Source organism: Antrostomus carolinensis, unplaced genomic scaffold, assembly GCF_000700745.2.
Source record: "Antrostomus carolinensis isolate BGI_N321 unplaced genomic scaffold, ASM70074v2 scaffold6776, whole genome shotgun sequence".
Taxonomy (NCBI): domain Eukaryota; kingdom Metazoa; phylum Chordata; class Aves; order Caprimulgiformes; family Caprimulgidae; genus Antrostomus; species Antrostomus carolinensis.
Window position 1 is genome coordinate 1 of NW_010319700.1, and position 12,869 is coordinate 12,869.

At 36.1% G+C, this 12,869-nt stretch overlaps 1 protein-coding gene across 1 annotated transcript in view; it reads right to left on the minus strand.

The window, feature by feature from the left end:
- Window positions 1-633: 633 nt before the first annotated feature.
- The window catches only part of KLHL2 (kelch like family member 2), a gene marked incomplete at its 5' end in the record, with an annotated part of 24,917 nt that continues 12,681 nt past the window's right edge, over window positions 634-12,869 (minus strand). The window contains 9 exons of the mRNA XM_010169334.1: window positions 634-1,760; window positions 2,412-2,555; window positions 2,713-2,853; window positions 7,157-7,285; window positions 8,226-8,327; window positions 9,073-9,270; window positions 9,910-10,027; window positions 10,845-10,994; window positions 12,026-12,142. Of these exons, the coding sequence (XP_010167636.1) occupies window positions 1,732-1,760; window positions 2,412-2,555; window positions 2,713-2,853; window positions 7,157-7,285; window positions 8,226-8,327; window positions 9,073-9,270; window positions 9,910-10,027; window positions 10,845-10,994; window positions 12,026-12,142 (1,128 nt within the window). The remainder of the gene's footprint in view (window positions 1,761-2,411; window positions 2,556-2,712; window positions 2,854-7,156; window positions 7,286-8,225; window positions 8,328-9,072; window positions 9,271-9,909; window positions 10,028-10,844; window positions 10,995-12,025; window positions 12,143-12,869) is intronic.

Consider the following 12,869-nt stretch of genomic DNA (forward strand, 5'->3'; position numbering starts at 1 on the left):
AAGTTCTACAAATGATACAAATACACAGTTCAGATAAAATGTCGGTAGTGAAACCCACCGCCCAAACCGCCGTGCGTCACGCAACAGCAACAGCGAAAGCAAAACGCAGTCATTATCCCATTGCAGCATCTGCCAGAAAAATGCCACCGTACTGATTTCACAGCTCGGGTAGTTGCACTGGAACTTAAGGTAGCAGCCACCTCTGACTAACCAAAACCCGAGGCTTTCAGAAACAAACCTGCAGCAAACCCGTGATACTTACATGACCAGTTTCTAACCCTTAATAATTAGTTTAAATTTGCTTGCATTCAGATCTTTACAACCAGTTCCAACCCCCCCTCCTCCCCAAAACCCCCCCAAAAAAAAAAATCTTCACTGCTATAAAGATTATTTGGTTTGAGACTTGTATTGAGAAACACAAGTTTTAAGCGACTTGTTGGCATTAGGAAACAATATACAAACTTTTATTTGAAGAAAATGTCTCAAATATGACAATAACTTTGGTCATGTTAAAAGGAGGCCATTCAAGAATTAATAAAAATGAGCTGCTTTTATAAGCATGGCCACGTACAGTATAGCTATAAAGATTATTTGGTTTGAGACTTGTATTGAGAAACACAAGTTTTAAGCGACTTGTTGGCATTAGGAAACAATATACAAACTTTTATTTGAAGAAAATGTCTCAAATATGACAATAACTTTGGTCATGTTAAAAGGAGGCCATTCAAGAATTAATAAAAATGAGCTGCTTTTATAAGCATGGCCACGTACAGTATATTCAGATATTAGCTAAAAGAAGCTAAGCTTACACGCATAAATAGGCCTTAGTACCATGCAAGTTCAATGCAATTTCATACATTCATTATAAATTTTCAGTTATTTTCATGCCAAATCACCTTTTGGATAAAATGTAAGAAAGAAGTAACATCTAAATGTGACCAAAACTGAACAGGGGAAAAAAAAAATCACAAGTACAGACAGCATTTTTATTAAAAAGATCTTGAAATTACACCTGTTCAATAAGTGTTAACACCATCTCTGATCTCTCCTTCAGTGGGAATTAGTAGTGTTAAGCATTGTTACATATCAAAAAATACAACTCTGTTTTACAACATAGTACTGGCATATTCAAAGTACTGTGCCAAATTATAAATAGTAAAATCAGGTTTTAAAGTATTTCAATAGAAAGCAACTTACGCTCACACAATCATATGCACATATAGTTATGTAACAAAAGTTTTATAAAAGGAGACAAATTTACCCCATGCCAGCTTGAATTACTGAGGTGGGATTCAATACCTACTATGAAGACTTGACGGTTCATTTCTTTAAATATATTTATTAGTCTCTGGAAAAAATAAGACAAAAATTTACTTTCACCAGAATACACACCATTCTTCACTGACAATCCGTTTCTCAGTCATGACTGACATAAGTCAATCCTTGTGAAAGTGGCTTTTTTTTTTTTTAAGACCTTGCAATGAAAAAGAAATGGTCCACTAAACTTCAAAAATTCAATCAGCTTCTGCTCAACTGTAGAATAATCCTACACATTGCTTCTACCTAGAGTAATCTTCATCATCTGTCATCTGTAATTGTAGACAGTCACATCTTCCACTGTGACTCAAGGTGCAGCTACAAGTAGAGAAGTGCTTAGATACTCAGTCACTTCAAATATACTTGTTCAAGACTGCTTCTAGTGCATAATCAAGTTGAAAATCCCTTTACTGATCATAATGGTTTGTCAATAACTGTAACACCTAGAGTGAGGAAAAAAAAAGGCATAATATTTAGGTAGTATTTTAAAAAACTTTAAGAATATGAAAATCAAGTTTTAACATAATAGCTTGCAATTAGTATAACATCAAAAAACCGTGCACCAGCATCAGTGTTCATATTTTCCCTAATTTCTCTGTCACAGTTGTCTGAATCAGTGCAAAGTTCTGAAAGTTTCTGTGACTTGAACAAATTTGCTATTACTCAACTTTAATTTTGTTATCAGTGAAATATATCCTTAACAATAACTTAAAAAAACTCATTTGAGAAACTCTAATTATTGAAGGAAAAGATTCCTGAAAAAGCTCTTTGTTTTCTAAATATCAAGTCCCAAAGAACTTCATAATTGAACCCCTTAGACTGAGACACAAATTTCTTGTTAAAAAAGGACTGCTCATACCAGAATCATCTTTCTGACTCACCACTTACGTGCTAAGTCCCTCTTGAGTACAGTTTAATACAACTTTTTTCCTTGTAGTGAATAATTGTTTGAAGCCATCACTCAAAACATTTCATACCTGTTCTAGTATCTTAGGTTTTACCTTAGATTGGACTTTGTTTGGATGCTTTGTGAAATTTCTTATTCTAGCTATTGTACTGTAAAAGTCCGTTAAAAAAAAATCTCTACACGTTACCTGCATAGCTCCTTCCTGTACTCATACAAGATGACACAACTGTCCATTTATCAGTTGTTGGATTATAATATTCCACTGTTGATAAATTACAGGAACCATCATCTCCTCCAACTACATACAAGAGACCATTTACAGCACAAACACCTAAAAAGAGACAGGAAACCAGTATGAAAATTAGCTATTGGCTTGTCCACCCAATAAAAGCATGGTTTCTATTCTGCGACATCATGAAAGCAGCAGAAATTCAGGAACATGCCATTTATACCAAATGATATTACTTTAAAGTAATTGTTGCATATACCTGCATTCCTTCTGCACATGTTCATGTCTGCAACCTGCTTCCAGGTACTGGCGACAGGATCAAACACTTCAACACTTTTTCTTACCAAAGGACCATCATGACCACCTACTGCATACAATAAATTGTTTAACACACCAACACCTGTGAACATATGAAAATACTCAAAATTAACCAGAGAATGGTTTGACCCATACAAAGGAGAAACAACAACTATTATGTGCACTAAGATAAATCCTTCATCCAGTCAGTGTTGGGAACTATTTCAGAAAACATTTGGGTCAGGATGCATTAAAGCAAAGAGACAGTAACTACAGCAAGACACCGATAAAATGTCTTGCATGCTCATCTACCATATTACAGCAAGGACCAGAGCTGTTCTGCAACAGAAGATTTAGAAAATTTTGGACAAAAAATGATGTGCAAGAAAATGAGGATTGCTGAAATTTAGGACTAATTAGAAGTGACAGTAAATGAGACAGCGTGCTCAGCCAGCATAACAGAAATCTGACAAGATGATAAAGCGTAAGTGAATTTTTAGAAAGCAAAAACTGTGCAGTAGGGAGGATAAAGCTGAATGGACAGATATTATACAATAGGGATGTTTCCACTGAAGCACTGGAATACCTTGTGAACATAGGTATGAAACAAAGTCAACAGCTAGAGCCAGCACCTTCCTCCTCCAGGATTTGGAGGAGAATGCCAAGGTTCCTTGGATCAAGCTTCACTTATCAAAATATCCAAAAGGATATTAAGGGTCTCCTTCACTTCTAGGGTCTCCTTTACAACAGCAGTTTATTAATCTGTAAGCTTGGGATGAAGGAATAAAGCAAGCTAGCCTATGTCTACTTTCTAATCGGGCTGCACATATTGAAAAGATGGTAATAGGGGAAGCAGAAAGGAAGGCCTTGTTATTTATTCCTCACTTTGTAATGCACTATTAGAACCCAAACATAATAGATTTCAGAAATGTAGGGGTGCTTTTTTGCATTAAAATTTGTGAGTGATGGACCATAAAGACAACTAAAAAAATAATTCTATGAAAGTAGATTGGGAAATCTAATATATGTCACATTTAAGATTATGAAATTCAAAGCCGAGACACAGAGTTGCAAATATAGTTCTTAAAGGGTTCCATGGAAAGGGCACAGCTTAAAATCTTTTTTAAAGGGAGACATCAAATAGGAATGCAAAAGATCAGTTAAGTCCTTGAGAGAAGAAAAAAATAAATGCTGGGTTAAAAAAAAGAACTCTGAGACTTTTAATAGCCAGCTGAAATATCTTTGAAAACATATCACTAATATTGTATGTAAGAGCCACTCCTATACGGGGAGAGAAGTAACTCCTGCTAAAATAACTAAATTTTCTTATTAAAAAGACAGTTTTTAATAATTAAAGGAAGAGGGGAAGGAAACATGGAAGAGTTAATTGGTACTGCAAATCTGAAAAATAGCTTCTTAATAGGACACTGCTTTATAAATCATGCTATCTAATGCTTTATCAGTGATATTCACTACTAACATGTCCCGATATCCTTCTCAGTTAATTTAATTCCTCTTTTATTGCTATTATTTCTAGCTATCATGTCTCAGTATAGTGTGGCAGCTCTTCTTTCTCCCACTCTGATCACACTTTATTAGGCAGGATAATACAACATTCATCTTTTGTAGCATTAAACATTACAGAGCTAGAAGGAGGGCTAAGATTTTTAGTGTAAATATGTGACATGATATAAATCCCCCCCACCCTGGTTTTCTGCATAGTTACCAACTTTCCTATTCGGTGTGTAGAGTTTTCCCTCTGCCACATTGCCATTTTTTCTTTGATAGCTCCTTATTTTTAATAATGTCCCCCGTTCCTCTTTGGTGCTTCATTTTCCCTTCATCCCACACCCAGTTTCCAAGTCCTACCTTATTTCTTGCTCCTTCGTCTGTATCCTCTTGTTGCCGTCTTCTGAGTTCTCCTTTCTTTGTTATTTTTCTTTCCTGCCTATTTTTCAGGACCCTGTCTCATATCTCTCATCCCTCCCAGATACCTGGATCTGAAGTTCCTCATCCCAATATGTTGCTGGAAACAGATCTGTCCCCATATTGACCAACTGAGAAGCAGTTAGTACTAAAGAACAGTAACTGAGGTTTAACCTCTTAAGTTGCTTTTGAATAAAGCTGAAGCAGTAGGAACAGAAGAGGTGGGCTTAAGTTCCTTGAGATGACCAGAGATCCAAAGGTTTAATACAGGAACAAAAGTCTCTTTAGTTAGCAGCCATAACACCACCAGGACATATCACCCATTGAAACAGTTCTGGTGGTTTTGGATATTTGGCCACAACAGCCAAGCTCAATCAATAGTCATGATTTTTACATTACCAGCTACTCCTCTCCCATGCACAAATATAATTTTCCAAGTATTTAATGGAGTGGCACAGAAGAATGTTGATTATTTTACTCATTTGTATTAATCAGAAATAACTGACTACATTTACTTTTCTTTTCCCTTAATTTACTTTTCCTTTCCCCTTTCACCCCCCCGTCCCCAATCAGAGGACAAGGTAAAAGGCAGCAGAGTGTTGAGTAAATGAACATGGTCCTGAACTCTGGGACAGGGGAGGGTGGAGAAGGGCAGAAAGATCCCAGTAGTTAGTATATCTAAGGCACTAAATTTCAGTGTCGTAGAAGTAATTCAACATTTAAAAATAAATAATCTGAAAATATCTAGCGTATAAACAGGCTACAAGCACAATGATAGTTTGCAAAAACAATATTTAAAAAAACCCCAAAACGCTACGATAAAATGGGTGTGCAGGCAGACTGCAAAATGAAGCTTTGTCACAACCCACCAGTACTATTTGTTTTTATAATGATACTTGCCATTTGCCCATTTTATATAAATATTTTTCCTCAAAACTTGCCAATATTAGACAGGAGTATTTAATGGTACCCTTGCTGCAACTCTGGCCAGTTTTTAATCCAGAATTTACTGCCAAGATGCACAGACTGAGTATCTAGAAGTTTCATGTTTTCTCAAGATAGAGTGTATCATGTTTCCTTCATTAAGGTCACAATTTTAGTTTAGAAATACAATCAAAACATTACTTCTAGCAGTAAGAGACATAGCAACTTGCTGATTTTGTAAGGAATCATTGCAAACTTTAGTAATTATTTTAATATTTTTATATATTTCTTTTGAAATAATTAGGACAATTTAAACATTATGCAGATTAAAAACTGTTCAAAGTTAATAAAGGATAATGGAAGACAAGATGCAGAGTTGGGATAACTATTAATAATCATCTACTGAGCATATTAGAAGTCCATCCAACTTTATTTGTAGCAACATCTCTTCCAATTATGAAGCACATTAATGCAATCATCAGTAGGTATTTGAAGGATGTTGCTAAAAAGCACTATTAAGCACCTGGCAAAAAAGTGACTTAAACAACTAAAAAAAAAATAAATGTAGAAAAATAATATCATGTAATTTGAGTTGAAAAAGTCTATAAGAATGCATCTAGAGAAATAAAATAACTTCTGCGAGTTGAAAAAACCTGAAATACCAAAAGACAAATAGAGGACAGTGAACAGTAAATGATACTTGAGTCCATAATATAAATAGATAGTGAAAATGCTAAAGTCAGTTTGGAGCTGTGGAAGCATCGTTTTATTAAACAAAAGCAGAATACCACAGGCACTTTTGATGTCTTTAAAGAGAAATATACATACTCAGAATTGCAAGAAGGAAAAAAAAAATTCCCCGGGAAAAAAAATAAAGAAGGGATTTTTAAGATTATAAAGAAATAAATGGATATACCTTGGCTAAATGACAAGGAAGGATAACATGTAGTAGCCTATACATATCCAAAGGATGTAAACACCAGGTGATGATGAGAAGAATTACTGAAGATTAAACAAAAGGTACATAAGTGGAAGTATAGGATGAAACCAGTAATACAAAATTAAGAATGAACAAGGACAAAATTTTCTGCAGTGAATCAGAATGCAGAACAAGTCATCCAAAGAGATGGAAATCTAGTCACAATTCACATGTAAAGTCAGCCTGAAAACACTATTAGAAAAATCAGCCCTACACTGTCAGAGAGACATTGAAGAAATGACATTTTTTCATCCTGGCCATCTAGATTTTGATACTTCAGTATTTAGGTGATCACAATCCGTGCATATTAGTCTGTGTGTTAAAAACATCAGAAGTTATGGGAAGAAGAGCAAGATGAAAAGTATGAAAAGTGAAAAGGCAAGGAAAGATTTTACTGTTAAGATTGAATCTTACTCTGTAGGATAGTTTTGTATTTATAACCTGCAATATATCAGCCATCTAAGACTAACATATCCCATTAGACTCAGACTTTAGCTTACCTTTTATATTTTAGATACATTTTAAAACCACAAATTTATTTCAGTTTTACAAGGATAGTTGATTCTTGTCCACTCACCTGCTCCACTCCGTCTAGTGCTCATTTCTGCAACGTAGGTCCACTCGTTTGTATTAGCATCATAGCATTCTACTGAACTAAGGCACTGACGTGACGCCCCATCGTAGCCACCCACAGCATACAGTTTACCTAGAAGGGTAACCAACAGAAACCTGCAAATTTCTAATGCACACAGACTATACCGGTACACAGGCTGAGGGGAAGTCATGGTTCCCTGAACTAGCTACTAATCAGTACCTGTCATCAAACAGTTATTGAGTTTCTATTTTTTAAATAATTTAAGAAGTACACTATAGTTCTTGATATTTTTAGGATGTAAAAGGCAGCCAGTATTTAACAAGAACAACATGCATCAAAAGATTTTTGAATTCTCTAGCTGAAATACAAAGGTACTTTACCCTGATTTTAATTAAGAATTGTTCAAAAGCAAGCTAATTCAAGTATGTCCAACATGGAAGCTCTCAAATAAGCTTCCTAGAAACGTCAAAAATTCAGATGAAAATTACTTGTAGAATCTGCATTTTCAGATCAGAAAGAGCAGTAGTTCTGATACAGTTAAAATACATGCCTAAAACTGGTTTAAGACCCAAGAGCCAGCCCAGGTCTGCATTGTGCAAGTGACATCCAGGCTATTCACCACTAAGTTGACTCAAAAATCAGCTGTTTTCCTGGCACTGTGCTTGAGATCATCCCCAGTGTACAACCAGCAAAGTCAGCCACAGATAACAGAGTTGACAACACTGCAGTGCTACATCACTAAAGACCAATTTATAAAGTCATCACTTCAGTAATCAGGCTTGTTAGCTTTACTGATGTGCATAACCTAGAGCATGCATGCTTAGTGAGCTTTTTCTCAGTTGGCCTCAGGCACAGTTGAAGCTCTGAAAAAAAATTTAACACAACTATGCTAAAAAGCACCATTGGTGGTCAAAACCAAGTAGAACAATTATGTATTGTTCATACAATTTGAATTACAAGGTTGAGCAAAAACATAAATCTGAAGCATAAGGTAGTAGGGTAAATTACTGCATTTCCCCACTCTTCTTTTTAATATAATTTGTCAACTTACCTCCAACAACACCTACGCCAACACTACTTCTTCTTGTGTTCATTGGAGCTACATGAAACCACTCATTAGTCTTTAAGTTGTAAACTTCGACTGATGATAAACCTATGAAGACAATATAGCATTATTTTCTCTATAAATCTAGGTGCCACATACTGTCTACCTTCCAGAAAATTCTTCATATCTGCAAATAAAAATTATTTCATTTTAAGGACTGTTAAATGGTGCAAAATGAACAACTGGTGTCCTTTAGATAGCCAAGTACAGTCAACTCATTCTTGGTCTGAAAAGGGGCAAATTAATAAAAACTTCTGTGGAACTCTGAAAAGTTCTTCCCCATATTTTTTTTTTTTCTTTCTTTTTAATTAAATCACAATGCTCCCTCCTATATATACTTCAGTAATATTTATTAAGGAAAAGGATAATCTCTGCACAAATGGTTTAATGTATCTCTGAAGAGAATGAACAGTATGTCCAAAGCCTTCCCACAAGTCAGAGAAAGCTGTTTGCAATCCTGTTTACACTACATGAAAATAGAGAGATACATTTCATATGCAAACAGGACAAAAAGAGAAGGTAATTTTTCTCTCACATCTTCCATGAGTTAAGGACTGACTATAGAAGGAAAACTGAAAGGGAACTTGTCAAAGATTCACAGGTCATTAAGTCTAAACTCTTATCACTGTTCAAGTAGGACGATGTGACCACTACAGCACATTTCACACCATAAGACGCCAGGCTACCCGCATGCTTGGTTTCATCACAGCTACTAGGAAAGACACGCTAAAATTTGGTACAATTATGTCAAGAGCAGTCAAAGCTAATCAGCTGTGTATAAAGGCAAATATACCTGTACTCCCATCAAACCCTCCCACAGCATAAAGAAGGCCATTTAATACAGCTGCTCCCAGTGTGCTTCTCCTGTCTTGCATATTAGCAACACTTGTCCACTGGTCCTTCACTGGATCATAGGAATCTACTGTGCGAACTCTCAAGGAACCGTTGAAACCACCAACAGCATAAACCATGCCTCCCATGTACACCATTCCTAGAGCAGGGAAACAGAGAGGAAACACAAGCGTTTTAGTGTCTTTGTCAATTAACTTTATTCCGAGCTGTTCCAAGTATCCAGATACTTGACACAATTTACAGGACTCCCTAGACTATCGGGCTTTTGACAGTGTCCTAGAGGCACATCCCATTCAGATTAAGCACTAGAAGTTCTGGCATTTTTTGTTACTAACAGCTCACACTTCTGAATATCATGTATGCTGAACTTCTTCTTGCTTAGATATCTCATCTGCTTTAAGGTCATATTTTCACATTTTTAGCATCGGTTGATCGCTACTTCACATTCTTCATCTCATTTAATAATAGGGTATTTTAATAGTAAAATCATTATTATAGTGCATTCATATTTAATTTTTTTTATCCTCTGTATCTATGGGAGGTAAAGCAGTTTATTTTAGAGATTACAAAGTGAAGCACAAATTAAGATCAAGTTATCAAACTTGTATCGTTCCAGATTACCAAGTGATTCAAATTTTAAGGACTATCACTGAACTCAAGGCTTAGCCCTTCTCAGATAAGTACCTTAAGTACTGTTCCAAAGAACATACAATGTTTTACACAGACACCTAAATTCTGAAGCATTACCAACTGCAACAAAGAATTAGGCATCGTTTACCTGCTCTACATCTTCTGGAAGGCAACTCAGCCACCTGATGCCAGCGTTCTTCTTTAAAATCGTAGCATTCAACACTGCGAATTGCCTTTGGTGCCTGTCCTCCAACTACCATCATCAACTAAAAAGAAGATAATATTTGTTAGTTCTTCGCATACATGACAGCACCTGAAAGATCAACAAAGTGTTAAAAAATAAAGCAAGCTTCTGTACAAGAAGTAATTAAAGGATGGTTCTCCTAAATAACAAATTTGAGTCTTGCAAGCTAGGCAAGATTCATTTATTTTAAAAACATATGCAATTTGTAGTTACTGTGTCTAGAGGAAATATCTGAGGTAGAAAAGCAGGAAGGAGTTAGAATCGAGGTAGAGCTCCCATGAACAAGGCAGATCCTGCTGTATGTTCACATCCTACTCTGGCCTCAGATATGAGAATTCAGTGTCTGTGATATTTAATGGAACCATGACCATCCATCACAGAACAGTCTTATCTGGTTCCTTTGAGAGAAATGTACCAAATCTGCTGAATGGAATCTCCTATTCCATTATTGCAGTTGCTATAATAGTACTATGAGAAAACTTCTTTACTGCATTGGAAAGAAGATAATTCAAGTCAGAAGCTTCAGTCTTTGTTTTGATTTTTTTTAAAAAAAAACCCAAAACAAAACAGGCTTACTTACCCATAACTTGTTATTTCTCAAATGCTGAAGCACTTATTGGAAGAAGAGGAGGTGGTGGTGGTACATGTAGGTGGGAGACTAAAACATCTGTATCATAAGCAGTATGAAGCATAAAGCTAATCGCTTGTTATATTTTTGTGATAAATAATTATGATTCAGAAAGTTATACTGGAATACCCCAAGTGACAGTCATGCTCTCATTAAATCTTTTAAAATTGAGTTTGAAGAAATAAGTACATTGGAAAAATAAGGGTCTTACTTTTGGAAGGCTAGCAGGTGTTCTCAGTTTTGTTCGAGTGCTTTTCATCAATGCTCGTTGCTCAGTTGGCAGCAGGTGATACTTCATAGCTTCAATGAGGTAATCTTTACAAGCACTGCTGTTCTTGACCAATATTTCCTCTTCAACTCTCTGTTTATTAATAGAAGTTTAACAAGATCTGAGCATGTTAAGGAAGTAAAGCACAAATCACAATCTGAAGTGTAATAAAGCCTGTGTTATATCACACAAATGCAGATCAATCTGATTTTTTTAGATTGTCATTTAATGACAATTATACACAAATTTATGTGATGGCAATATGCAGTTAAAAAGAAAAAATCAGATGTTGATTCTCAGTTAGTAAGTGGAAGAAACAATGTTAGGCAAGGTACATCACTTCTTACAATTAGGCACATTTATTAACTTTTCAAATACAGAGAGTATAGAACTCTTTAAGGAGGGAGTAGTGGAGACTAATTTAACAAATTAGTAAGCCACCCCACAATGATAAAATCCAGCACAAAATCCCGCCCAAAAACCCCAAAATTTAAAAAAAACAAAACAACTCACATAAATTGGAGGAAATTCCTATCATAAAAACATAATTTCTAAAATAAACACCTACCAACCTACTACTATATCTCCTAACCAATGTGAATAGTGAACTCATATTTTCAATCTCAAATATTTGTCCCGAAACCAAAATATTCAAAATGAGCTTATAAAATTTGAAAAAATGTATTATATCTGAACCAGGTAGAGGAATGTTTCCTTTGTCATTAATTCCTAACCAATTTAAACAGAAAAAATTAAACAACAGATACAATTCTGAAGTTGAAAATTCACTTACAAAAACAAATCTTGTATCAAAGACTGTATTACAAATGAAAGCTAACCTGATCTCAGCAAATTCAATCACTCAAATTACTAGTGTGGTATGACAAGGAGTCAGCCAAACAGATAAATTACTTCTATGTCATCCTCTGTGTGGCAATCCCTCATTTGACTCTGCGTGTGCTTGTGTGTGTGCATGGGCATATATGGTAGTGGCTGTCTGTATTTTTACTGTCAGTAACACACCACATTACACTGTTGTTTAAATTTAAAGTTACCCATCTGGCATTAAAAAAAAAAAATAGAAATGTTAATGTGCAGAAGAATTAATATTCCTTTTTGCTTACCTGAACTAAATATTCCCGGGAAAGCAAAGGCAGCCGAACATGCTCCATCAGACGTGCCATTAGCTCCTGCCTTACATCTTTGTCATGGTTTACCCAAGCTATCACTGCTTCAAATACCTTCCAGAAAACAAACAAATGCGAGTCCCTTGACTTACAAGTTCATAAGTACAAAAATATCAGTGTGCCTCTAAAAATAACTTTTGCTTATACTCAAATTTCTAATGTAAGAAAAGACGACAGCAGTTACAGCTCCCATTATTTCTGTATTTAATCCACTATAGAATTCTGAAGACGCAATAACCAGTCTCTTTTTAGATCAGTCCTCTACTGGTGTTTCAAGGACAGCTGCGCTACATTGACAAAATGCACATGGTAATTTCATTTGAGGGACCTCGACAGGCTGGAGAGATGGGCAGAGAGGAACCTCATGAGGTTCAACAAGGGAAAGTGCAGGGTCCTGCATATGGGAAGGAATAACCCCAGGCACCAGTACAGGTTGGGGATTGACGTCCTGGAAAGCAGCCCTGCAGAGAAGGACCTGGGAGTCCTGGTGGACAAGTTAAATATGAGCCAGCAGTGTGCTCCTGTGACCAGGAAGGCCAACGGTATCCTGGGTTGTATCAGCAAGAGTGTTGCCAGCAGATTGAGAGAGGTGATCCTCCCCTTCTACTCAGCCCTGGCGAGGCCCCACCTGGAGTACTGTGTCCAGTTCTGGGCTCCCCAGTACAGGAAGGATATGGAACTCCTGGAGTGTGTCCAGCGAAGGGCAACTAAAGATGATTGAAGGACTGGAGCATCTTTCGTATGAGGGAAGGCTGAGGGAGCGGGGCCAGTTCAGCCTGGA